This window comes from Bos indicus, chromosome 25, assembly GCF_029378745.1.
Source record: "Bos indicus isolate NIAB-ARS_2022 breed Sahiwal x Tharparkar chromosome 25, NIAB-ARS_B.indTharparkar_mat_pri_1.0, whole genome shotgun sequence".
NCBI classification, from domain to species: Eukaryota; Metazoa; Chordata; class Mammalia; order Artiodactyla; family Bovidae; genus Bos; species Bos indicus.
Window position 1 is genome coordinate 1,602,082 of NC_091784.1, and position 21,460 is coordinate 1,623,541.

General features: G+C 65.1%; 6 protein-coding genes across 15 annotated transcripts; 3 read left to right on the forward strand and 3 right to left on the reverse strand.

Moving 5' to 3' along the window:
• Positions 1-70: 70 nt before the first annotated feature.
• Positions 71-5,360, forward strand: RHOT2 (ras homolog family member T2). 3 transcript variants are annotated; one of them, XM_070779351.1, is made up of 19 exons: positions 71-193; positions 297-355; positions 446-527; positions 610-653; positions 1,483-1,536; positions 1,968-2,020; positions 2,096-2,204; positions 2,288-2,389; positions 2,461-2,559; positions 2,685-2,793; positions 2,885-3,005; positions 3,194-3,278; positions 3,352-3,494; positions 3,577-3,677; positions 3,762-3,892; positions 3,981-4,055; positions 4,163-4,285; positions 4,373-4,575; positions 4,807-5,360. In XM_070779351.1, exons 1-19 carry the CDS (start codon positions 157-159, stop codon positions 4,931-4,933), a joined length of 1,857 nt encoding a protein of 618 aa, XP_070635452.1. In that variant the 5' UTR covers positions 71-156; the 3' UTR covers positions 4,934-5,360. The 3 variants fall into 3 exon arrangements, with proteins under 3 accessions (XP_070635452.1, XP_070635453.1, XP_070635454.1); XM_070779352.1 differs by having other exon boundaries at positions 4,376-4,575; XM_070779353.1 differs by having other exon boundaries at positions 108-193; positions 1,434-1,536.
• A 1,073-nt stretch (positions 5,361-6,433) lies between these two features.
• On the forward strand, positions 6,434-9,383 carry RHBDL1 (rhomboid like 1). Of its 2 annotated transcripts, XM_070779362.1 has the most exons (8): positions 6,440-6,881; positions 7,328-7,489; positions 7,713-7,937; positions 8,018-8,166; positions 8,292-8,404; positions 8,476-8,576; positions 8,658-8,718; positions 8,789-9,383. In XM_070779362.1, the coding sequence occupies exons 1-8, from the start codon at positions 6,597-6,599 to the stop codon at positions 9,058-9,060; spliced, it is 1,368 nt and encodes a 455-aa protein (XP_070635463.1). In that variant the 5' UTR covers positions 6,440-6,596; the 3' UTR covers positions 9,061-9,383. The 2 variants fall into 2 exon arrangements, with proteins under 2 accessions (XP_070635462.1, XP_070635463.1); XM_070779361.1 differs by lacking the exon at positions 8,476-8,576 and having other exon boundaries at positions 6,434-6,881.
• A 185-nt stretch (positions 9,384-9,568) lies between these two features.
• Positions 9,569-10,950, reverse strand: LOC109578342 (uncharacterized). Its single transcript, XM_019987423.2, has 5 exons — positions 10,739-10,950; positions 10,573-10,666; positions 10,281-10,440; positions 9,956-10,108; positions 9,569-9,855 (listed from the first exon to the last, which is right to left on the reverse strand). Exons 1-5 carry the CDS (start codon positions 10,864-10,866, stop codon positions 9,692-9,694), a joined length of 699 nt encoding a protein of 232 aa, XP_019842982.2. The 5' UTR covers positions 10,867-10,950; the 3' UTR covers positions 9,569-9,691.
• A 125-nt stretch (positions 10,951-11,075) lies between these two features.
• On the forward strand, positions 11,076-13,440 carry STUB1 (STIP1 homology and U-box containing protein 1). The gene is made up of 7 exons (XM_070779354.1): positions 11,076-11,350; positions 11,842-12,040; positions 12,127-12,292; positions 12,480-12,567; positions 12,717-12,773; positions 12,861-12,977; positions 13,055-13,440. Exons 1-7 carry the CDS (start codon positions 11,192-11,194, stop codon positions 13,178-13,180), a joined length of 912 nt encoding a protein of 303 aa, XP_070635455.1. The 5' UTR covers positions 11,076-11,191; the 3' UTR covers positions 13,181-13,440.
• On the reverse strand, positions 12,333-15,235 carry JMJD8 (jumonji domain containing 8). 6 transcript variants are annotated; one of them, XM_070779364.1, is made up of 11 exons: positions 14,959-15,146; positions 14,774-14,872; positions 14,561-14,609; positions 14,387-14,483; positions 14,229-14,297; positions 14,032-14,151; positions 13,877-13,944; positions 13,659-13,793; positions 13,492-13,567; positions 13,341-13,414; positions 12,333-12,796 (listed from the first exon to the last, which is right to left on the reverse strand). In XM_070779364.1, exons 1-10 carry the CDS (start codon positions 15,048-15,050, stop codon positions 13,344-13,346), a joined length of 876 nt encoding a protein of 291 aa, XP_070635465.1. In that variant the 5' UTR covers positions 15,051-15,146; the 3' UTR covers positions 12,333-12,796; positions 13,341-13,343. The 6 variants fall into 6 exon arrangements, with proteins under 6 accessions (XP_070635465.1, XP_070635464.1, XP_019842978.2 ...); XM_070779363.1 differs by having other exon boundaries at positions 12,333-12,881; positions 14,959-15,145; XM_019987419.2 differs by having other exon boundaries at positions 12,333-12,662; positions 14,959-15,144.
• Positions 15,236-15,276: 41 nt separating this feature from the next.
• On the reverse strand, positions 15,277-21,129 carry WDR24 (WD repeat domain 24). 2 transcript variants are annotated; one of them, XM_019987414.2, is made up of 9 exons: positions 20,175-21,129; positions 19,454-19,936; positions 18,114-18,291; positions 17,299-17,971; positions 16,664-16,782; positions 16,464-16,585; positions 16,263-16,367; positions 15,835-16,175; positions 15,277-15,693 (listed from the first exon to the last, which is right to left on the reverse strand). In XM_019987414.2, exons 2-9 carry the CDS (start codon positions 19,932-19,934, stop codon positions 15,340-15,342), a joined length of 2,373 nt encoding a protein of 790 aa, XP_019842973.1. In that variant the 5' UTR covers positions 19,935-19,936; positions 20,175-21,129; the 3' UTR covers positions 15,277-15,339. The 2 variants fall into 2 exon arrangements, with proteins under 2 accessions (XP_019842973.1, XP_019842972.1); XM_019987413.2 differs by having other exon boundaries at positions 19,454-21,127.
• Positions 21,130-21,460: the final 331 nt, after the last annotated feature.

The following is a 21,460-nucleotide window of genomic DNA, read 5'->3' on the forward strand; positions in this document are numbered from 1 at the left end:
GGGGGCGCCGCCGCGCTCCGCCGCCGCTCTGGCCCGCCGGCCTCAGTGCGGCTGCGCGGGCGGGGCCGGAAGTGCGAGCTCCGCGAGCGCGGGGCCGGGTCTGGGTCGCGGTCGCGGGCGGGCGGGTGTTCCCGGGCTGCAGCTCCCGGTGCCACCATGAAGCGGGACGTGCGCATCCTGCTGCTGGGCGAGGGTAGGCGCTTGGGTCCGGGGCGGGCGGGGGTCCCAGGGCCGGGCCGGGGCGGGGCGGAGCGGCGCGACCTCGGCCGCCGCGCTGACCGCGCTGCCCCGCGCAGCCCAGGTGGGGAAGACGTCGCTAATACTGTCGCTGGTGGGCGAGGAGTTCCCGGAGGAGGTAAGGCTGAGCGTCCCGCGCCCCTGCGTCCCCACGACCCCTGCGCCCCCCGCGCCCCCGCCCGGCTCCCTCACGGCCGCGTCTGCCCAGGTCCCCGCCCGGGCGGAGGAGATCACGATTCCCGCGGATGTCACCCCGGAGAAGGTGCCCACCCACATCGTGGATTACTCAGGTAGCGCGGCCGCCCGCCCGCCCGCCGCTCCGCCCGGGAGCCGGCGTCTCTGGCAGATCTGCAGCGGGGTCTCTTGTTTCAGAAACGGAGCAGACGGTGGAGGAGCTCCAGGGTGAGATTGACAAGGTACAGGGTGTCCTGGGGGGCTGCTGGGCGCAGGGTCAGGGCTCATGGCCTGTGGGCGGGGCCGCCGCGGGCCGGATCCGCTTCATCCTCCCAGGGAGCGGATTAAGGAGCCACAGCCTTGCTAATTCTGTCCCGAGCTCTTCGGGCGGGGGCGGGGCTCCACCTCTCCTGCCCACCGAGCTGGTCAGCCCTCCAGCCCTCCCCGCCTGGTCTTCCCTCTTCTGCTGGACCCTGGGGAGCAGCCTCCAAGTTCTTGAAAGTGATCCGTTTGACAGCTGTGTGCCCACACCCCCAGTCCTGACCCTTTAGTCCAGCACACCGTCCTGGATCTCCTAGTTGCATTGGGCATCGTGACCAGGGCTGAGGGCTCTCTGCCTTCCTGTTTTCGGGAGGACCTGGGCCTGGACCAAGCTTCGGGTGCCGCCCCTGCAGCCTCCGCTGTGTCCTGGGGCGCGGCCGGGTAGGGTCCAGGCCACAGCCACTGTTTTACCATCACCCCCGTTGTGCTGTCGCTGTCTATCTGCTGTTGTCGGTAGGGGCCAGGGAGCGAAGAGCTGAGGCTGGGGTTGGGGTGCCAAATGTCAGGGTGGCTGTGTCTTGAGTCCTCACGGGACTTGCTGGCCAGAGCTGAGTACTAGGGCCTGGCTTCTGCAGCAGAAGAGGGCAGCGAAGGGCAGGCCTGAGGTGTGGGTGGCCAACGGCCAGCAACTCAGCCTGGGAGCAGCTGGAGCAGTGGGCTTCCCTGATCTCTGAGCCCTGTCCTGTCTCGCCTACGAGCAGAGCAGGAAGCTTCAGGTCCCGCTGTGCGACCTCTGCCCTCCCTCAACAGGCGGACGTGGTGTGTGTGGTGTATGATGTGTCTGAAGAGGCCACCGTCGAGAAGGTGAGCGTTCCAGGTTCTCGTCACTGGTGCTCAGCCTGGTCACCTACCCGTTCGCACACACCCCAGGCTGGCCCAGGTTCAGGGCAACTTGCATCCGCAGCCTACCCCGTGTCTCATGAGGGCTTTGGGGAGTCTCGTGGGGCCCCTGGCACCCAGCTTCCCTGGAATTCCCTGGAACGTGTCTGAGCAGAGATGGTGGATGGCCTTACATTTGAGTCTCTTTAGGCCCTGGGGAAGGGTGCTGACGTCAGGCCCTTTGTGGGTGTTTGGGAACCGCCTGCTGGTTGCTCTCCCACGCTGGCCTTGTTGCCAGTGGCTGTGACTTCGCTCCTCAGTGGGCCTGTCTTGAGCCAAGTGAGAGTTCCACCTGGGAGCTGTGGGCTGGGTGGGCTGGGTAGGCCCCAGCCCTCACGAGCAGCTCTTACTTTCAGATCCGAACCAAATGGATCCCGCTGGTGAACGGGGATACCAAGAGGGGACCCAGGTAGGAGGCAGGGCTCAGGGAGGAGGCTGGGCCCTGCCGGCTCCCTGATCCCTGGTGACATGGGCCTCTCCCCAGGGTTCCCATCATCCTGGTGGGCAACAAGTCGGACCTGAGGCCAGGGGGCTCCATGGAGGCCGTGCTGCCCATCATGAGCCAGTTCCCTGAGATTGAGACCTGCGTGGAGGTGAGCGGACCAGGGCCACGGGGCTGCAGAGGCGAGGGTGTGCACTTTCGTGTCTCACCCGAGTCTGCTCCCACACGTCCCAGTGCTCGGCCAAGAACCTGAAGAACATCTCAGAGCTGTTTTACTACGCTCAGAAGGCCGTGCTGCACCCCACAGCCCCCCTCTACGACCCCGAGGCCAAGCAGGTGGGCAGTGGGTGCCGGCGGTAGGGGGAGCAGGAGGGAGCGGCGGGGGTGCTGAGCCGCTGTCTCCACAGCTGAGGCCCGCGTGCGCCCAGGCGCTCACCCGCATCTTCAGGCTCTCAGACCAGGACATGGACCAGGCACTCAGTGACCAGGAGCTCAACGCCTTCCAGGTGCGGCCCCGCCTGTCTCCCGGCCCCTCCCATGCCCCCTGGCAGCAGCGGACCCCCACTCCTGGGCCACCCTTGAGACAGAGGGAGAGGATACCTGACCAACAACCGCTTTCTCTTGGAGACAGACGTCCTGCTTTGGGCACCCGCTGGCCCCTCAGGCCCTGGAGGACGTGAAGATGGTGGTGAGCAAGAACGTGGTGGGAGGTGTACGGGACGACCAGCTAACCCTGGACGGTGAGGCCTGACGCCCTTCCTGCCCGGGAGTTGGGGGTGGGCAAAGCCAGGCTGTGTCCAGTGCCACTCCATCCTCTGCACCCCTGAGCAGGCTTCCTTTTCTTGAACACGCTCTTCATCCAGCGAGGCCGCCATGAGACCACGTGGACCATCCTGAGGCGCTTTGGCTATGGAGACTCACTGGAGTTGACAGCTGATTACCTCTGCCCACCGTGAGTGGCATTCAGGCTCAGGGCTCACCTCCGCTCTGTGTCGGATTGGGCATGGGGCTCCTGGACCCTGCGTTGGGGGCTCTTGGCATATCTTTGGGTTGGGGGGTTGGCTGCGTGGCTGGCCTGTGTTGGGAAGAAGTGCCCTGCAGTGCTCGGGAGCTGAGCACAGCCCCACCCGGCGCCCACAGGCTCCGTGTGCCCCCTGGCTGCAGCGCCGAGCTCAACCACCGAGGTTACCAGTTTGTGCAGAGGATGTTTGAGAAGCACGACCAGGTGAGGGCGCTGGGCCCCGGCTGCACCCCCGTGGCCTCCTGAGCTCCTGTCACCGCCGCCCCTCTGCCCGCAGGACCGGGACGGTGCCCTGTCCCCAGCGGAGCTGCAGAGCCTCTTCAGCGTGTTTCCCGCTGCTCCCTGGGGCCCCCACCTCCCCAGCACGGTCCGCACCAAGGCCGGGAGGCTGCCCCTGCACGGGTACCTCTGCCAGTGGACGTAAGTGTAGCCCTCGCCCGCCCAGACAGGCCCACGCCCTCTGCCCCGCAGCAACGCCACATGCCCCTTCTCCCGTCCCCAGCCTGGTGACCTACTTGGATGTCCGGCGCTCTCTTGAGCACCTAGGCTATCTGGGCTACCCCACGCTCTGCGAGCAGGACTCCCAGGCCCACGCCATCACAGGTGGGTGCCCGCTTCACCCCAGCCCCTGGCCAGCACTTCCTTGGCAGCCCCCACCTCCTGCTCATCCTCTCTTCCTGCCCACAGTCACCCGGGAGAAGAGACTGGACCAGGAGAAGGGACAGACGCAGAGAAACGTTCTCCTATGCAAGGTGGTGGGGGCCCGCGGTGTGGGCAAGTCATCCTTCCTGCGGGCCTTCCTTGGCCACAGCCTGGGGGTGAGCATCCACGAGGCTGTGAGGGGACCTGGGGGCTGGGCTTCTGGGGAGCAGCCGAGCCGTAAGCTGCAGGGGCCTTCCTCCTCAGCACCAGGATGCCGGGGAGCCCTCCGTCTATGCCATCGACACAGTGCAAGTCAACGGGCAGGAGAAATACCTAATCGTGAGTGCCGGGGGTCCCCAGGGTGGCCTGGCACATGCACGCGGGGGGCGCTGCCCAGCGTAGCCCAGGGACCCAGCCCTGTGCCCCTCTGTGGCCATCCCATTTAGCTATGCGAGGTGGCTGCGGACAGCCTGCTGACCGCCTCGGCGGACGCCTCCTGTGACGTGGCCTGCTTGATGTTTGACGGCAGTGACCTCAGGTCCTTTGCGCTGTGTGCCAGCGTCTATAAGGCAAGGTCCCGCCCGCCCTGGGGGCCTGTGGGGTAGCAGGGCGTGAGCAGGCACCCCCGGCGTGCTCACATGGCCCCCGCCCTGCAGCAGCACTACATGGATGGGCAGACCCCCTGCCTCTTCGTCTGCTCCAAGGCTGACCTGCCCGGAGGCGTCCCGCTGCCCGGCCTGTCGCCTGCTGAGTTCTGCCGCCGGCACCGGCTGCCCACCCCAACCCTGTTCTCCTGTGCCGGTCCAGTCGAGCCCTGCATGGGCATCTTCACCCGGCTGGCCACCATGGCCACCTTCCCGTGGGTACCAGCACGCAGCCCCCGTGTGGGAGATGCACCCTGTCCCAGGAGGGCGGCGTGGCTGTGGTGTTGGGACTGCAGTGGGGCAGGGCGGGCCCTAGGGACCGGGCCTCATAGGCTCCCCCTGCTCTGGGCGGTCTGTCGAGTGGGCACGGGCAGGGAGCAGCTGCGGGGGCTCTGTGGTCCCTGGGAGACGGGGGTACAGCAGCAAGGGTCTCCTCTCTCCTGCAGACACCTTGTCCACGGGCAGCTGCAGGCCACCTCCTTCTGGCTCCGGGTGGCTCTGGGGGCCATGGGGGCTGCCGTCGCTGCCATCCTCAGCTTCTCCCTCTACAGGGTCCTGGTGAAGAGCCGATGAGGCCCCGGGCCCCGTGGTCTATCTCAGGGTGCTGGGGGGGCAGGGCTCCCCCCGGTCTCCGCTTTCCCCCTGAGGACAGTCCCCCACTGCTCTGCCCCTGCCCTGCCCACAGGTAGGCCTGGCTCCCAGCTGCTGCAGGTGCTGGGTGTGGCCTGCCTCTGGGCATCTGGTGTTGGAGGGACCGGGGGTGTTTGAGCAAGTCAGTACCCCCAGACCCGAATTCTCAGGGCTCCATCCCTTCTTCCTGGTCCTCGGTGTATGGCCAGTGGGTGTGAAGGGGGTACGAAGGCAGGAACTTGGGGCTAAAGGCAGGGGGTGGGAGGAAGAAACGGCTGGACCAGCATGTTCCCCCATCCCAATTTGAAGACCAGTCCAGGGCAGACGTGAGATTGGGTTTCCTGATTAAACGTCATTTGTGTCTTTTCCATATTGAGTCTTGCTTACTGAAAACGACTTCTTGAATTAACTAAAGTGCGTCCTCGTGGGTGTGGGCTGGGAACATTCCTCCTAAGCTCACACCTCCCCTCTGGGCCTGGGTGACCATCCTGAGGCCTCGGGTCCAGGTCAGGACCAGTTCAGCCCTGATGCAGCCTCAGAGCCTTGAGGACTATTGAGTCCATGCTGGCTGAGGGTGAGAGGCTGGGGTGCCTAATACTGGAGGTCCCCCTGATACGACCCCCTCCCCACTGCCAGGAGTACCCACTCTCCAATCTCAGCCTCTGGCTATCAGCTTGGCTACAGTGTGTTGAGGCTCTGGGGTGTGCGGCGGCCCTGCTCTAGGGGAGCTGTCTTATTTCTCACTTATTCCTCCCGCCCCTCCTGAGCCTCTGCCCTTCCCGCTGGGCAGAGGACAGCCTGCGGACAAGCGGGCAGAGAGCCTTCCTGGGGCTGAGGTGGGGGCCTGGCTCAGCATTCAGGCCTCACTCCGGCCTGCGTCCTGGGCTCCTGCCCCCTCCAGCCTGCACTTGGTCTTTCTGTGCAAGGTAGGCCCTGGGCCCAGGCCCTCGGGTCCTGACAAGCTGTTTCTAGGGGGTGGGGAGCTGCCCACCCAGCAGGGATGCTCAGGCCTAGCCCAGGAGGGGCTGGGGGTCAGACCTGGACGTTGTCTGACCATCCCGCTGGCCCCCAGTTCCACACCCGAGGCTCCTGGTACAGTCCTCCCTGGTGCCAGGCCTGGCAGGATGCTCTTTGCTGCTGGGTCCATCACAAGGCCCAGCTGCACGGGGGTGAGGGTGGCCCTGCAGTGCATGTCCCGAGTGCCGCCTTCCTTACTGGAGCTGACCGCCTGCCCTCCCTGGGGGCCAGGTCCCCTTCCCATCCCACCCCAGCTGTGGCCACAGGCGGGGTCAGGAGCCTCCAGCCCAAGGTGTGTTGGTCCCTGCCTGCCGAGCAGGGCCAGCTGCAGGCACTCCCTGCCCCCTGCTAGTTGTCTGTCGGCTGGGCGGTGACGCCAGTCTGTCAGGATGGGCAAGTTGCCTACAGGGAGGTACCTTCTGGGAGCCCCCGCCTAGAGAGTTCCAGCAGTGGGCAGTTCCCTGAAGCCTTCCTTGAGGAGGTGGCGTTGGCGCTGAGACCCCGCCTGGGAAAACGGGTCGTGCGCGGGAGGGGCTTGGGTACTGCGCCTGACTCAGTTTCACGGCTGCCGCCCCACGGGACTAGCGGGATGGGAACCGGGAGCCGCGCACCGTTCTTGCCCGGGCACGTCCTCGTGCGGGGCGCGCGCGTGTCCCGACCGCGCGTGGCTGGGCGGGCGGTGGCGGCGGCGTGTGCGGCGGGGGCGGGCGGCTCCGTGACGCGGCGCCGAGCGGAGCGGGCGGAGCCGGAGGGCCGGGGCGGAGCGGAGTCGTCCGCAGAGCAGCCCCTCCCGGCCGCGGCCGCCGACCCCGGCCCCGGCCCCCGGCCCGGCTCTATGGACAGGAGCTCGCTGCTGCAGCTTATCCAGGAGCAGGTGCGTGCAGAGGTGGGGGGCGACGGCACCGCCCCCGCCGCGGCCCTTCGCCCTTGGGTGGGCCGGGGGAACGGACTTCTCAGAGACCCTCAGCCCAACCTCTCCCTGCACGACCTTAGCCTCCTGCCCAAGACCCAGGAAAGGGCGAGCCAGAGCAGGGCGCTTGCAGCGTGGCAGCAGGCGGGTGCTTGCCCTCAGACCTTGGCCCTACCCTTCCAGGATAGGCAGAGCTGAAATGAGGTGGGGAGACCCCTAGAGAACTAGCGGAGCTTCAGGCCAGGGACCTAGGCACTGGTGCCTGCAGCTCCTGCGACCACGTGGGCACAGGGGCCTGGACCTGGGGTGTTCAGAGGCTGCCTCTCCAGGCTGACCTGCCCAGCCCTGTGGTCTGGGGGCCGGGCCCATGCTCAAGCCTTGGCCGCCCCCCCGCCCCCCTACAACCACAGCAGCTGGACCCTGAGAATACAGGCTTCATCGGTGCGGACACCTTCACTGGCCTGGTGCACCGCCATGAACTGCCCCTGGACCCAGCCAAGCTGGACATGCTGGTGGCGCTGGCCCAGAGCAACGAGCGGGGCCAGGTCTGCTACCAGGAGCTGGCGGACCTGGTCAGTGTGCTGCGGGCGGGCAGCGGGGTGGGGCTCAACCTGGCGCGTGCAGCCCCGGGGCTGGAGTGGGATGGGCAGGTGGCCCCTCCTCCCTGCCCTGCCCACCGGGGTGTCTGTGGACATGGGGCAGAGCCTGGGACCCGGTGAGGAGCTGGGTGGACCGCTCAGGAGGGGCGGCCCTGGGGGGGAGTGTGGTGGTCTATGCCTGGGCCCCGCCCCCTAGATCAGCAGCAAGCGCTCAAGCAGCTTCAAGCGGGCCATCGCCAACGGACAGCGGGCACTGCCTCGGGACGGGCTGCTGGATGAGCCGGGCCTGGGTGTTTACAAGCGGTTCGTGCGCTACGTGGCCTACGAGATCCTGCCCCGAGAGGTGGACCGCCACTGGTATTTCTACCGGCACCGCAGCTGCCCGCCCCCTGTGTTTATGGCCTCGGTCACCCTCGCCCAGGTGGGCCTGCCTGTCCAGCCAGCTCCCCAGGAGCCTCCCGCGCCCTTGGTCCTGCCTGGCCCCAGCACTTGTCCCCCCAGATCATCGTGTTCCTGTGCTACGGGGCCCGGCTCAACAAGTGGGTGCTGCAGACCTACCACCCCGAGTATATGAAGAGCCCCCTCGTGTACCACCCCGGCCACCGCGCTCGGGCCTGGCGCTTCCTCACCTACATGTTCATGCATGTCGGGTGAGGACCCCGCCCTCCCAGACTGGGTCTGGAGAGCTCAGCCCCTTGAGGTGGGGGTAGGGGGCTGGCAGCCCCACTGTGGACCCCACCCTTCCCTTTACACCCGTTTGCCCCCCCATGGCCAGGCTGGAGCAGCTGGGGTTCAATGCCCTTCTGCAGCTGATGATCGGGGTGCCGCTGGAGATGGTGCATGGCCTGCTCCGCATCAGCCTGCTCTACCTGGCGGGTGTGCTGGCAGGTGAGGCAGCTGCCTGCGCTGGGGCCGCCCCGGCCAGCCTCGCCCTCACAGCTGTCCCCTTGCTCACACAGGCTCCCTGACCGTCTCCATTACTGACATGCGGGCCCCTGTGGTGGGGGGTTCCGGCGGGGTCTATGCCCTGTGTTCTGCACACCTGGCCAATGTCGTCATGGTAACGGGGCAGCCCCTGGGGTGGGGTGCGGGGAGGGGCCCACAAGACCTATCTCACCACCTATTCTTTGCACCCCATCAGAACTGGGCTGGGATGAGGTGTCCCTACAAGCTCCTGAGGATGGTGCTGGCCCTGGTGTGCAGTAAGTAGGGAGCGAGGGCGGGGGTCTCAGCCCCTGGCCAGGGGGCCTCACCTGCCGCCTCCCCCTGCAGTGAGCTCCGAGGTGGGCCGGGCCGTGTGGCTGCGCTTCTCCCCGCCACTGCCTGCCTCAGGCCCACAGCCCAGCTTCATGGCGCACCTGGCGGGCGCGGTGGTGGGCGTCAGCATGGGCCTGACCATCCTGCGCAGCTATGAAGAGCGCCTGAGGGACCAGTGCGGCTGGTGGGTGGTGCTGCTTGCCTATGGCACCTTCCTGCTGTTCGCCATCTTCTGGAACATCTTTGCCTACGACCTGTTGGGTGCCCATATCCCCCCACCACCCTGACAGGGTCCCCAGGGCTACAGGGGCCAGGGTGCAGGACCCCAGGGCCAGCCACTGGGAGGGCCTGCATGTCCACCCTCAGTGAATGTAGTCTTGAGGCTGCTCCTTCCCGGTGTGGGCTGGTGGCCCCTGTGGCCCACTGAGTCCAGGCCGAGCCTTACACCAGCCCTGGCCACCCCCTCCCAGGCTGGAGGGACAGGTCTGCTGGCCTGGGGCGGGTGGTGGAGGTCCCCAAGGGTGGCCCCAGAAGAGACCCTGCCCCCACCTCTTCCCTGAGACTTGCAGTCTGAGCCTTTTTGAAGAATAAATAAATATTTTACACAGCATCAGCTGGCTGTACTGGGGCCCTGGGCTGGGCTCGTCTCCCCCCTAACTCTGAGCAACTGTGAGACCCCTTCCCTCCACAAGAATGGCTGAGGGCACCCCCGCCTTGCTTCTCTGTACCCAGCATGAGCTGTGTCTGTGGGAGCCGGGAGCCCTGGGGAGGGGCTGTGGGCCTCACATTCAGGTGTCAGTTCAGCAGGCATTTATTGAGCTTCAACAGCAACCAGCTTCCTGGTCGGCCAGCCTCCTGTCCAGAGACATACGGCCTGAGATCACAGGGCAGGTGAACAGGCTCTGGGCCGCAGCCAAGTCACTCAGCCTGGGTCCTGCGCTTCTTGGCTGGCCTGGTGTCCTCAGCGGGGACCGGGCTGGGACTCAGGTTGGGCAGCAGGTCCGGGCACATCTTCCGCCCTACAGCCCAGGTCCACAGGGCCGTCTCCACATGGTGCGGGGTCCACAGCCCAGACGCACTGCCTAGAGAAGGGCAGAGGGAGTCTGGGGCTCAGAGATACCGATCTTCCTACTGTCAGAGAGAGCTCTCCGTGACCACCCTGGCCGCCCGTGGTCTCCGCACCTTGGCTCAAGGCTGTTGCACGCTCCTGCACCCGGCTCAAGTAGAGCAGGTAGTGCTTGACGGTGTACTGCAGGGCGGGCAGGCCGGGCACTGCGGCCACTGCCTCCTCAGACATGAAGGCTGCCACCTCAGGAGCTCCAGCAGCCAGTACCGCTGTGGGCAGTGAATGGACAGCACTCAGCCCCGCCTGGGCCTGGGGCTGCTGTCCCCAGCAACTCTCCTGTATCATGTATCTGGCCATCGGACCATTTCATGGATAAGGACACTAACAGGCCAGGTTCCGCCCGCGACCCTGCCCGGGGGCGGTTCAGCTTTCCCGACTAACCCGAGGCGGTAGCCGGGCCCACGCCACGGAGGGCGCACAGAGCCATGACCGCTGCGTACATGTCTGGCAGAAGGCGGAAGGCGGCGGCCGAATGCTGCACCACCAGCTCCGGAGAGTTGGCGGCCACGAGTTGCTGCAGGCGCGGTCGGAAGCGGCCCCTCTGTGGCCAGGTCGAGTCGGGTGTCACGAGTGGTGGCCCTCGTCAGGAGCCCCCTCAAGACTGCCACGAGGGTGCGCCCCCAGAGAAACCCCGCCCACGTGGCTGTGCCGCGCCCCACGTGGGAAGCCTTACCGCTAGTTTCCACGCCAGCAGCCGCTCCAGCTCGTCTCGTGTCACGTGCTTCTCCGCGCGGGCCCCGATGGCCGCGGGCAGCTCCTCTCGGTACCTGGGGGAAGGCGGCGCTACGGAATCTGGGCCACGGGGCTCGGCCCGCCCGCCCCTGCCCCCTCCGCCCTACCACTGGTCCAGCGCTTCCAGCCGCCCCTGGGGACCCGCGCGCGCCCCCAGCACCGCCCCGCGGCACTCCAAGACCGCGGCCCAGCGGCTCGGGTCCTCACAGCTCCAGAGCCCGCCGGCCGCGGCCATCTCCACGCGCCGGGCGGGGCCTCGGAGCACTGCCGCGGCGAGCGTCTGGCCGTGTGACCCGGCGCTTCGCAAGCCTCGACGTCGCGTCGCGTTGCCAGAGAGTCACGCTCCCCGCCGGCCCCGCCCCCGCAGCGCGCCGAGGGCACGCGCGGCCCCGCCCACCCGCGCGGCGGTCCGCTCCGCTGGCCCCGCCTACCTGCAGACCGGAAGTTCCGGTGGCGGAGCGCTGGACCGGGCCCGAGCGGATCGCGGGCTCGGGCTGCGGGCGCAGGGCGGGCTGGGCGCGGAGCCTGGGAGCGGAGCCCAGGCGGTGCCGCGCGGCGCCATGAAGGGCAAGGAGGAGAAGGAGGGCGGCGCACGGCTGGGCGCCGGCGGCGCCAGCCCCGAGAAGAGCCCGAGCGCACAGGAGCTCAAGGAGCAGGGCAACCGGCTCTTCGTGGGCCGCAAGTACCCGGAGGCGGCGGCCTGCTACGGCCGCGCCATCGTGAGTGCGCCCGCGCTGCGGGAGGGGCTTGGCGTCTGAGCCAGGGGAGGGGCCGGGGTGCGGCTTCTGCCCCGCGCCCTCTCCAGAACATGTCAGGCCGTGCCCGCCAGACTTTCGGAGGGAGGGGGTGGGTGCTTGGGGTCTGGGGCCGAGGCCGCGCCTTTCCCAAGCCAGTGCGGGCTGCCAGAGAACTGTGTTGGGTGGGAACTGTAGGTTTTCGAGGCCCACTGGGCTGGGGACCAGGCACCCTTGCTCCTTGAGGAGTCAAACGCGATGCTGGGCACTTCCACGAGTCTGGGAAAGCTACCTCACAAGACTCATTGGAGTCCAAGAGAGTGGGCTCACGTAGGCTTCACCCTCCCTCAGAACCCAAGGGCTTGGAAGCTGAGAAAACGCTAGTGTCTTGGTTCCAACTGTGGGCCTCAAGTTGGGACAGAGTGGGCAGGCTGAGCTCACTCCCTCATGCCGGCTGGTCCGGCCTTGGTCCCCAGACCCGGAACCCCTTGGTGGCAGTGTATTACACCAACCGGGCACTGTGCTACCTGAAGATGCAGCAGCACGAGCAAGCCCTGGCTGACTGTCGGCGCGCCCTGGAGCTGGACGGGCAGTCTGTGAAGGCACACTTCTTCCTGGGGCAATGCCAGCTGGAGATGGAAAGCTATGATGAGGCTATTGCCAACCTGCAGCGAGGTGGGCTTATAGGCTAGCCGGTTCCAGGGTGCCTGGGACCAGGTGGGTGGACTGGTTGAAGTTTACCCAAATACTCTATCCCCCAGCCTACAACCTGGCCAAGGAGCAGCGGCTCAACTTTGGGGATGACATCCCCAGTGCTCTGCGCATCGCAAAGAAAAAGCGCTGGAACAGCATTGAGGAGCGACGCATCCACCAGGAAAATGAGTTGCACTCTTATCTTACACGGCTCATTGTGGCTGAGCGTGAGAGGTGGGCTCCCCCCCTCGAGTCACCACTTTTAGGTTAACTCTGAGGTGTGAACACAGGTGTTTATTGAAGGTCAACTCTGGCACACAGGAGATGGAGGGGAATGAGGCCTGAATGATCCTAAGACTGGAGTGGAGTCTGACTGTCCCTGGCCAGACCCATCTCTGATCACCTTTTGGTCAACCCCCAGGGAACTGGAAGAGTGTCAGCGGAACCACGAGGGTGACGAGGACGACAGCCACATACGGGCCCAGCAGGCCTGCATTGAAGCCAAGCATGTGAGGGTGCCCCAGCCCAAGTGTGGTTCCTCTGTGTGTGTGTGTGCTGTGATGTGAGGTCCCCCAGCTCCTGTTGGGTCTGTGTGTCTCGGTGCCTGGGGAGGGGAGAGGGGTGTCAGGCCCACAAGTGGCTGCTTGGTTCTTTGCAGGACAAGTACTTGGCAGACATGGACGAGCTCTTCTCCCAGGTAGATGAGAAGAGAAAGGTGAGCTGCCCGTCTTCTGGGGCCTGTGGGTAGCCGGAGCAGTGTCCCTTCCCAGCCCCTGACCTGATCCAACCCTGTGTGCTGCAGAAGCGAGACATCCCCGACTACCTGTGCGGCAAGATCAGCTTTGAGCTGATGCGGGAGCCCTGCATCACGCCCAGCGGCATCACGTACGACCGCAAGGACATCGAGGAGCACCTGCAGGTGAGGGCCTATGGGTGTTGGCAGCAGGACCCACACACCCTGAGCAGCTCCTAATTCTGATCCTGTCGTCACTACAGCGCGTGGGCCATTTTGACCCTGTGACTCGGAGCCCCCTGACCCAGGAACAGCTCATCCCCAACTTGGCCATGAAAGAGGTCATCGATGCCTTCATCTCTGAGAATGGCTGGGTAGAGGATTACTGAGCAGGGTGGGTGTATGGGCCACCCACCTGCCTTGCCCGGTACCCTAGCTCAGGAGGGCCTTGGGGCAGTAGCCCCTAGTTTTCTGTACATAGTTTGTGTCCCTGGATCCCTACCCTGGTGTCCCCAACCCCACCCCCATCAGTTCTGCTGGGCAACGCACCTCTCATCCTCCTCCTGGGCCGGAAAGGGGGGCTGAGGTGGGTTGGGCTGAGGCTGCTGCCACCACCTCTGTCCCTGTAATAAAACCTGTGAGCACTGCAGGGATGTGTGCTGGTGTGCAGTGGGCTCGCCAGCCACCCCCTTTGGCTAACCGAGGAAGGTAGAGATGAAGACGCTGGTGTCGAGGTTGAGTGTGGCATGCCACCATCGGTCAGGGAAATACAGCACCTGGTGAGGGGTGGGGGGGACATGTGGGTTGATGGGTTGGTTGGGGATCTTTGGCCCCGCTCAGCCTGGCCCCTGCCTGCCAGCCACTGACCTCACCAGCCTGGATAGTGCATTCCAGGGGCCGTGCAGATGGTGTCAGGGCTGGGTATGTGTCCCGGAGCCAGGCCAGTGTGGTTTTGTTAGGGTGGAATTCGGGTGTCTTCTCAGGAGGGTACAGAAACCAGCGCTGGGGGGTGGGGAGGAGCAGCAAAGTTATGCTTTGTATTTTGGTCAGTGAACCCAGAGTCTCAGCCCGCACCCTGTGCTGACCTTGCGGCCATAGATCACCTCCGAGAACCCGGGTCCATGCCAGTGGAAGGGCACCCCAGAGCCAGCTCCTGTGGGGCGAGTTACGAGCACCTGGTTACCAAGCTTAATCCTCCCCAACCCAGCCCCCAAGTCCCTTTGTCCTGCAGGGCACCCACCTGCAATTCCAAAGCTGTAAGCAGGAGTTGTACCCAGCAGGCTGAACGGAGGTGGAGAATAGTGCCGAAAGAGGGAGGCCCATTCAGTGAAGTTGTTATCCCCAAAGAAGTACAGCGTGTCTGCCAGCGGAAAACACAGGACACAGGGATCTCCAAGTCACCCCCCACACACACCCATGGTCACCTGTCTGGCTCACCATTGCCCATGGAGATGGGGTCCTGGGGGTGCAGCATCTGCTCCACATACTTCTCAAAGGGCAGGTCCACTGCAGTTTGAAAGGCGTTGGTCAGGACTAGTTGGTGCTGCCTGCAAGGTGCTGGCAAGTAGGCTGGGCTGCAGGGTGGGGCAGCTCACCTTTCTGGTAGGAGTAGGTGTTGGCGGTGCTCAACCGGACCACGCTGTCTCCAAAGGAGGCCAGCAGCCTCTGACGGGTGCACAGGTCCCGGAACCTCTGCGGAGGTAGAGAAAGGACTTCGGGGCGGGGCCCTGCACTGGCGAGTGGTCGTCGAGAGGGGCGTGAATACTCACCGAGTTGTCGGTGAGCCCCTGCAGGATGACAGGTCTGGAAAAGGCGTAGCTAAAAGGAAGGGCAGGGTCACAGCCAGGTCTGACCCTCGCCCACCCTCGGCTCCCGCCCACACGCGCTCGAAGGGGCTCAAGGGGAAGCGGCCTCGGCGGTGCAGGGGACGGCTCTAGGCACAGGTTTCCGGGAGGTGTGGCCCCGAAGGAGGCCGCAAGTACCGCTGCACGAACTCGGCGTAGCTGAGGTCAGCCCGGCGCTCCACAGTGCAGTGCTCCTCTTCCGTCACGGCCGCCGGCGCCCCCGGTCCGGGCCGTCGCCTGCCGACACAGCGGCTCACTTTGTCGGCCGCCCCGCTGCGCTCCCCGCCCCGCTTCGCCCCACCCGGCCACCCGGCGCCGCTCACCACCCTCCGTCGGCGTCCTTCCCGAAGCTCCGGGCGGGAACCGCCAGCGTCCAGAGCGCGAGCCACAGAAGCGGCCGCGCCTCCAGCGCCATGAGCTTGCAGCCGCGAGGCACGCCGGGAGTGCCTCCGTGAGGCCACCGACCGGCTGGGGAGCCGCTTCCTTCGGCCCAGAAGGAGGGGGGCGCTTCCGGGAGGAGGGGCGAGGGCCGCTCCAAGGGATGCTATTGGCTACTGCGCCGCGGAGGCCCCGCCCTCCGCCCGGTAAAGTAGGCCGCGCCGGCAGCTGACCCCAAGCGACACGAGCAGGTAACAAGCCGCTCAGAATGCCTCCCGCGTCCTTTATTTGGTTCACAAGCCCATCCCCACCAGCCCGGCAGCGGGTCAGGAGTACTCGCACAGGTGGCCGCAGCCGGCGGGGCAGTGGGAGCTGCCCTCCAGCCACTTCATGATGTGCTGCAGGTGGCCGCCGTGACTACAGCCCTGGCACCACACGAAGAGCCCCTTGACCACGTGGTGGCAGACGGCGCACATGCTGGCGCAGCGGCGGCAGCGGTCGCACACCCAGCCCCGGCTGCTCATGGGCCGCTTGCAGTGGCTGCAGTTGACATGCAGGGTGGTGGAGGCCTGGTTGAGGCAGCTGATGGCGCGGCTGGTGCTGAGCTTGACCACTTGATTGGACACGTTCCAGAGGCAGAAGCGCTGCAGCAGGTCGATGTAGGACGTGTACCAGTGCTCCTGGTGGGCAGGGCGGGGAGGGCGGAGTAAGAACCCGGGGTTCCCTGGGCATAGACACAGGTGCAGGTGTAGGCGGGGCGTGCAGGGGCAGTCCTCGGGGTGGCAGCTGCTCCAGGAAGACCCCCAGACCCTGTCACCCACCTGGGTCTGCTCGTCGATGTCCTTGCGCACGCGCTCACCCAGCACAATGAGCACGGACACGGCCATCTGCACATCACCCTGCTCGGCATAGAAGCGCAGCATGTCACACACTAGGGCGCTGAAGAAGTCGGGCGGCAGGCGGCTGTCGCACAGCGCGTGCGAGACCGAGATGAGTGAGAAGGAGGAGTCCACAGGCACCAGGGAGGCTGCATCTGCCTCACTGCCGCTCACGTGGGGAGAGTCGGCCTTGTCCTGCAGGTGCTCGGGCCCCGGCGGGGTATCCACAATCTCGTGGCGCAGCGGGAAGGCCTCCTGGGGCAGCACATACTCGGGCTCCTCCGCTATGACATAGGGGCAGGAAGGGTAGGCAGGCTCTGGCCCCGCCTCCCAGCCCCACTCCACCCCTTCCCCGAAACACCCCCACTTACAGTGTGCGTGTTCCGGATCCAACAGGTAAAGCTCATCGTCCTCACCTTCCACGTCGCCCAGCAGGTAATCAGTGGGCACATCGCTGCCCTCAGTCTCCTCGTTATCTGTCCAAGGGAGGGAGGGAGAGCATTCCAGGACTGCCTCACGCTTGGAGACCCATTCCCAATCCCATGAAGGCCCTCTGCCAGCCCCCACCCTACCTTCATTGGTTATGAGTGTGGCTGAGGAGTCCAGCAGCACTGTGTCGCTCCGTGTATCACCCTTGCTGCGGTCCAGCCGAGTCTCACTGCCCAGTCCTGGGGCCATATCCTTCAGGTTGAAACTGGAGGCAGGGAGGGCCGATGGGTGGGTAGGCACCAGCAGTCCCACCCTCTGGGGAGAGCCGCCCCCAGGTGTCTACCTGTTCATGAGGGGCAGGCCACAGGAGCTGCCCTTGCCCATGCTGTGGTTGAGATTGGTGGTGGGCACCAGACCAGGACTACAGTAGATGATCCGGAGCATGGTCCACGTCTGAGCCACCTAGGGGTAGGCACTAGTCACTCATGGGGGTCCTGGGTCCCTGGAGGCCTGCACAGGCTCCCCTCTGCCTGGATAGAACCACAAACCCTCAGCTTTCAGCTGCCCCAGGGACCCAACGTCCTGGCCCACCCCAGGTGGGAAGCCAAGGCCCATAGGAAAAACAAAAAACCTAGCCTCCATCCTGTAGGGGCAGAGGAAACATGGAAATGGGCCTGAGGTCCCAGGGAGATGATGAGCAAGGCAATGTGGACATTCTCTGTAGGGCCGGACATCCTGGGAAGTCTAGAAGCAAGGACAAGCCAAGAGGGGCCAAGACCCCACAACACCCAGGCCTGCACCCCAGGAATGGCACTGGCATCTGGCCCACTCCTGGGGCTCTGGACACTCTGTTACTGGGGCAAGCTGGGGGTGTCCTCAGCCAGAGCTGAACTCTGAACTCGGCACGGTCCAGCCGCAGCTGTCAGAGGAGTGCCAGGCCCTGTACCAAGATCCTAGCCCTCAGCCCACCCTGTGTACCTGGTTACGGCCAAGCTCTCGAGCCACTTTCGCGTTGTGGTCACAGAGCTCAGCCAGTGGTCGGCCGGCCAGGGCGTAACGCTCGGCTGTATCCACGAACCAGCTCATGCTGCCGCTGCCGGGTTCTATCTCAAAGACATTGAGGGCACTGGAGGCGAGGCCCGCAAAGGGCTCGGCAGGGTCCAGCTTGCGCTTGAAGAAGATGGGGTGGCGCCGATCCCCAGCGTAGGGTTTGCGCCCCGACTCGGTGGCCACGAGGCTCTCCTTGGCTGCGAAGGCCAGGTCCCCAAAGAGGCCGTAGCAGAGGCCCTCAGGGTTGGCACGCTCAACAGGCTGGCTGGCGTCGCGGAACAGGTGCTGACACAGAGTGCTGTCCTTGGAGCCGGAGAGCAGGAACGAGGGGTCATGCGGGTGGCGCCAGGCGATGCCCGTCGTGACGTCCCGGTGCTCCTCAAACATGGCGGCAGGCACAAAGGGCCGGCGCACGTCCCACACGTAGACATTGTGGTCCACCATCATGGAGCACGTGGCGAGGTGGTGGCGGCACTCAGGCCTCCACTTGACTCTGGCCACGGAGGCGATGGTCTGCACACAGTGCACCTCCTTGGCACGGTGTGTGGCCATGTCCCAGACCTTCACCATCTTGTCACGCCCACCTGTGGCCAGCCAGCCCCTGGGGAAGGCCCAGGAAGTCCTCAGTGACCTCTTTCGGGGTGGGAGGGCTCCCCACTCTGTCTCACAGGTCTTGAGGCAGTCAGAGAGCCCTTCCACAAGCCCACCCACCCTGCCCCGCTGCCCTGGCCCCCAGCCCACACCTGTCCTCGGGGTGCCAGTCACAGCAGAATACAGGCCCATTGTGGGCTGTGAACATTCGCTCACAGCGGTCAGGCCGCCGAATGTCCCAGAGCTGCACGTTGCCATTCTCGAAGGTGGACGCGAAGGTGAAGTAGTCTCGGATGCTGAACTGGACGTCACGCACACTCTCAGACTGGCCTGTGAGTGGACATTAGTGGAGGGAGAAGGTTGAGGGTGGGGGACAGGGTGGCCCACAGGAGCTCCAGGAGGGAAAGCAAGCAACCAATGGGGATTCCTTGGAATGGATGTGGGCTGGTGCTGCATTCCTGCCCATGGCCCAGACCAGAAGGCCTGGAGGGTGGTGTAGACACTGCCAAGGCCTGTCCAGAGTGGACAGGGGCAAAGAGAGGCATGGCAAAGCAGATAATAGCCTAGGCAGGTGAGAGGGACACCAGGCATCGGGTGGTTTTTAACAGACTCCTGGACCTTGATTTTCTCTGGATTCTGCATCTGACATCCGTCCTCGTGCAAAGCTGTCACGGCTTCAGGACCAGGTGTCAGAGCACTGTGTGAACAGGAGCCTTGGTGGGCCGAACACAATCCTCTGGAAACCTCAGGCCCCAGGAGGCAGGGATAGAATGCCCCAGGCTCTGCCCAGGCCCTACACCTTGAGCTGGAGCTGCCAGGCTGGCCAGCCCCCAAGGACTGGAGACCTTGAGGGGACACGTCTAGCCCTGAGGACCACCACACCAGGAGACTTCGAATGCAGCATCCAGCTTTCCCCCGCACAGGGAGCTCAAGGACTGTCGTAAGATGCTCCCTGATTATCTGAGGGCTCTGCCCTGTCCTTCATTTGGTCTCATCGAGGTAAAAAGGTAAGCTGGCTCAAGGCGGGGGTGTCAAGAGCTGGACCTGCTGGGAAGGGAACTTGAGGGGGGAGGAACCAGGCAATGCCCCACTCCCCACTGCTTCCCTGGGCTGAGGACCCTGGAAGCAGACTTCATGCAATGAGGTGGCCTGGAGCTCTGAGGCATGGCGAGAGAAGGCTCAGCTGCCAGGGCAGCCACCCATTTGCCCTCTCCCTGATCCCACACTACCCTCGACTCCTGCTGGCCCCGCAAGTGCATCAACGCTGTGCCCACACTCCACATACCCCTCACACTTCCACCAGGCCCACCCCTGCCCCTTCCCTGCTGACCTCCACCCCCTCCTCCAGTGCCAGCTCAGCTGGCTCCTCCTCCAGGAAGCCCTCTGGGAGCACACCTGAGGGCCTCTGACAAACAGCGCTTCTTAACCTGCCTAGACAGGTCGGCCACCTGCAGAGATGCACACCTGCCTGACCTGCCTCCCAGGGCCTCACCCGAGAAGGTGCTGACAGAGTCCTTCCTGCGCAGGTCAAAGCACTTCATGAAGCCATCCTGGGAGCCGCTGAGCAGCACGTGGGCCTCAGTGGGGTGGAAGCACACTTTGTTCACTGTACGCTTGTGCTCCGTGAACAGCTGGTCCTGCTTGTTGCGGGACGGCCGGCCCAGGTTCCAGGTGACCACCACGCCGTTGGTGGCAGCCGTGGCCAGCAGGTTCTCGTCCATCTGGTGCCAGACAACGTCTGCACAGCTCAGGTTGAGGGAGGGCTTGCGGCCCACGCGCAGGTTCAGCTTCTCCACAAACTGCTCCTCCTCAATGGCATAGATCTTGAAGATGCTGCGGCCTGCTACGACCACTTGGGCCGCGTCACGGCACACGCTGATGGCGTTGGCCGGAGCATCCAGATGGCAGTGCATGGTGCGGCCAGTCAGCACGCTCCCACCGAGGGCCGTGGTCACGCGGGACATCTTCTCCATGGCTGCACGAGTGGCGAGGACAGATCAGTGAGGTGGGCAGGGCTGGTCAGCCTGGCGGCAGGGGCGTGGCCACTCAGACCCTTCACCCTGGGTGGTTCCTCCAAAACTGCTTAGTCCAGGGGAGTCCACCGTTAGTCGGTCTGATAGGCAAGTTCCATCACCCTCACCGGGCAGACGGAGGGCGCCATGGCTGCCCTGAGGCTAGCCAGCCCCATGTCTGACTTCTGGAGGAGACCTTACCTGGTCAGCCCCAGGCCAGGCCAATTCTCCAACCCCCTAACTGCCAAATCAGGATGGTCACTGGACCTTCGGGCAGTCAGTCCCGCCAGGGAAACCAGATGGCTCCCACCGTGCACAGCCGGCCTCTGGAAAGGGGGCAGGAAGACCAGAGACGCCCAGAAAACACAGACTACAGAGGCGCGAGGGTCAGAGGGAACCGGAGGAACGGAGAAGTCTCTCCTTCCGCGGGCACATGAGCCATTTCCCGAAACTGCCGGGCAGGGGAGGAACGGCCGCGCCGGAAGCAGCCCGTTTCCGTCCCGCCCCCCGCCGAACGTGGTCCTTTTCTTTCCAGCCCCGCGCTGGAAGCGGGTGCCCACACCACAAACGTTCCGGGACGGGAGCGCGCCTTGGAGGCGGAGGGGAGAGCAGAGGTGGGGTAGAGGCTCCGCCGGTTCCGCCTCCGGTATTCTTCCTCTTCCTCTTTTACTCGTGCTATTTTAACGCTAGTGCTCATCTCTGCCCCACGGTCCATCAGCAAGCCCAGGCATCCCCAGGCTAGCCCCACACCCCTCCTCCGTCTCCGCCTTCTTTTTCGCCCTCTTCGGTACTCGGGAACAGCTTCCTAGCGGCTCTCCAGGGGTCCCTCCTCCCGCCTCATCTGAGCTCCACACAGCCAGGGACTCTTCGGCCTGCGGGCCTCCCCACACGTCCTCACCGCGCTGGGAGGCAAATCCCGAGCTCCCGGCCCCGTCCCCTCCGCGCAGCTCCCGCCACGGCGGCTCCCAGCCGGCTGCGCCCTTGCCTGCCTCACGGTCATCGCGCGTGCTCGCTCGTTGTCCTCCCCGGAACAATTCTCCTCATCCCTCAGAGTTCAGCTTAAATGGCACGTTTTTAGAGGCCTTCCCCGGCCACCCCATCTAAGTGGCCTCCACGGCGCTCGTCACAACCTGGTATACTGATTACATCTGTTTCACACGAGTGTGAACTCGCATCCGTCTGTCTCCAAGAGCTCTGGTGCCTGACTGGACCTGTTCACACAAACGGTTCAATCAGTGACCCTCTCTGAGCCGCCCTTTCTTTGCTGGCTATGCGCCCTGGCCGGTGCTTGCTGCTCTGTGTGATCGTCTAGGATACCCCTGCTGCTGCTGCTGCTGCTTCTGCTTCTAAGTCGCTTCAGTCGTGTCCGACTCTGTGCGACCCCATAGACGGCAGCCCACCAGGCTCCCCCGTCCCTGGGATTCTCCAGGAGAGAACACTGGAGTGGGTTGCCATTTCCTTCTCCAAGGATACCCCTAGCAGCCCTC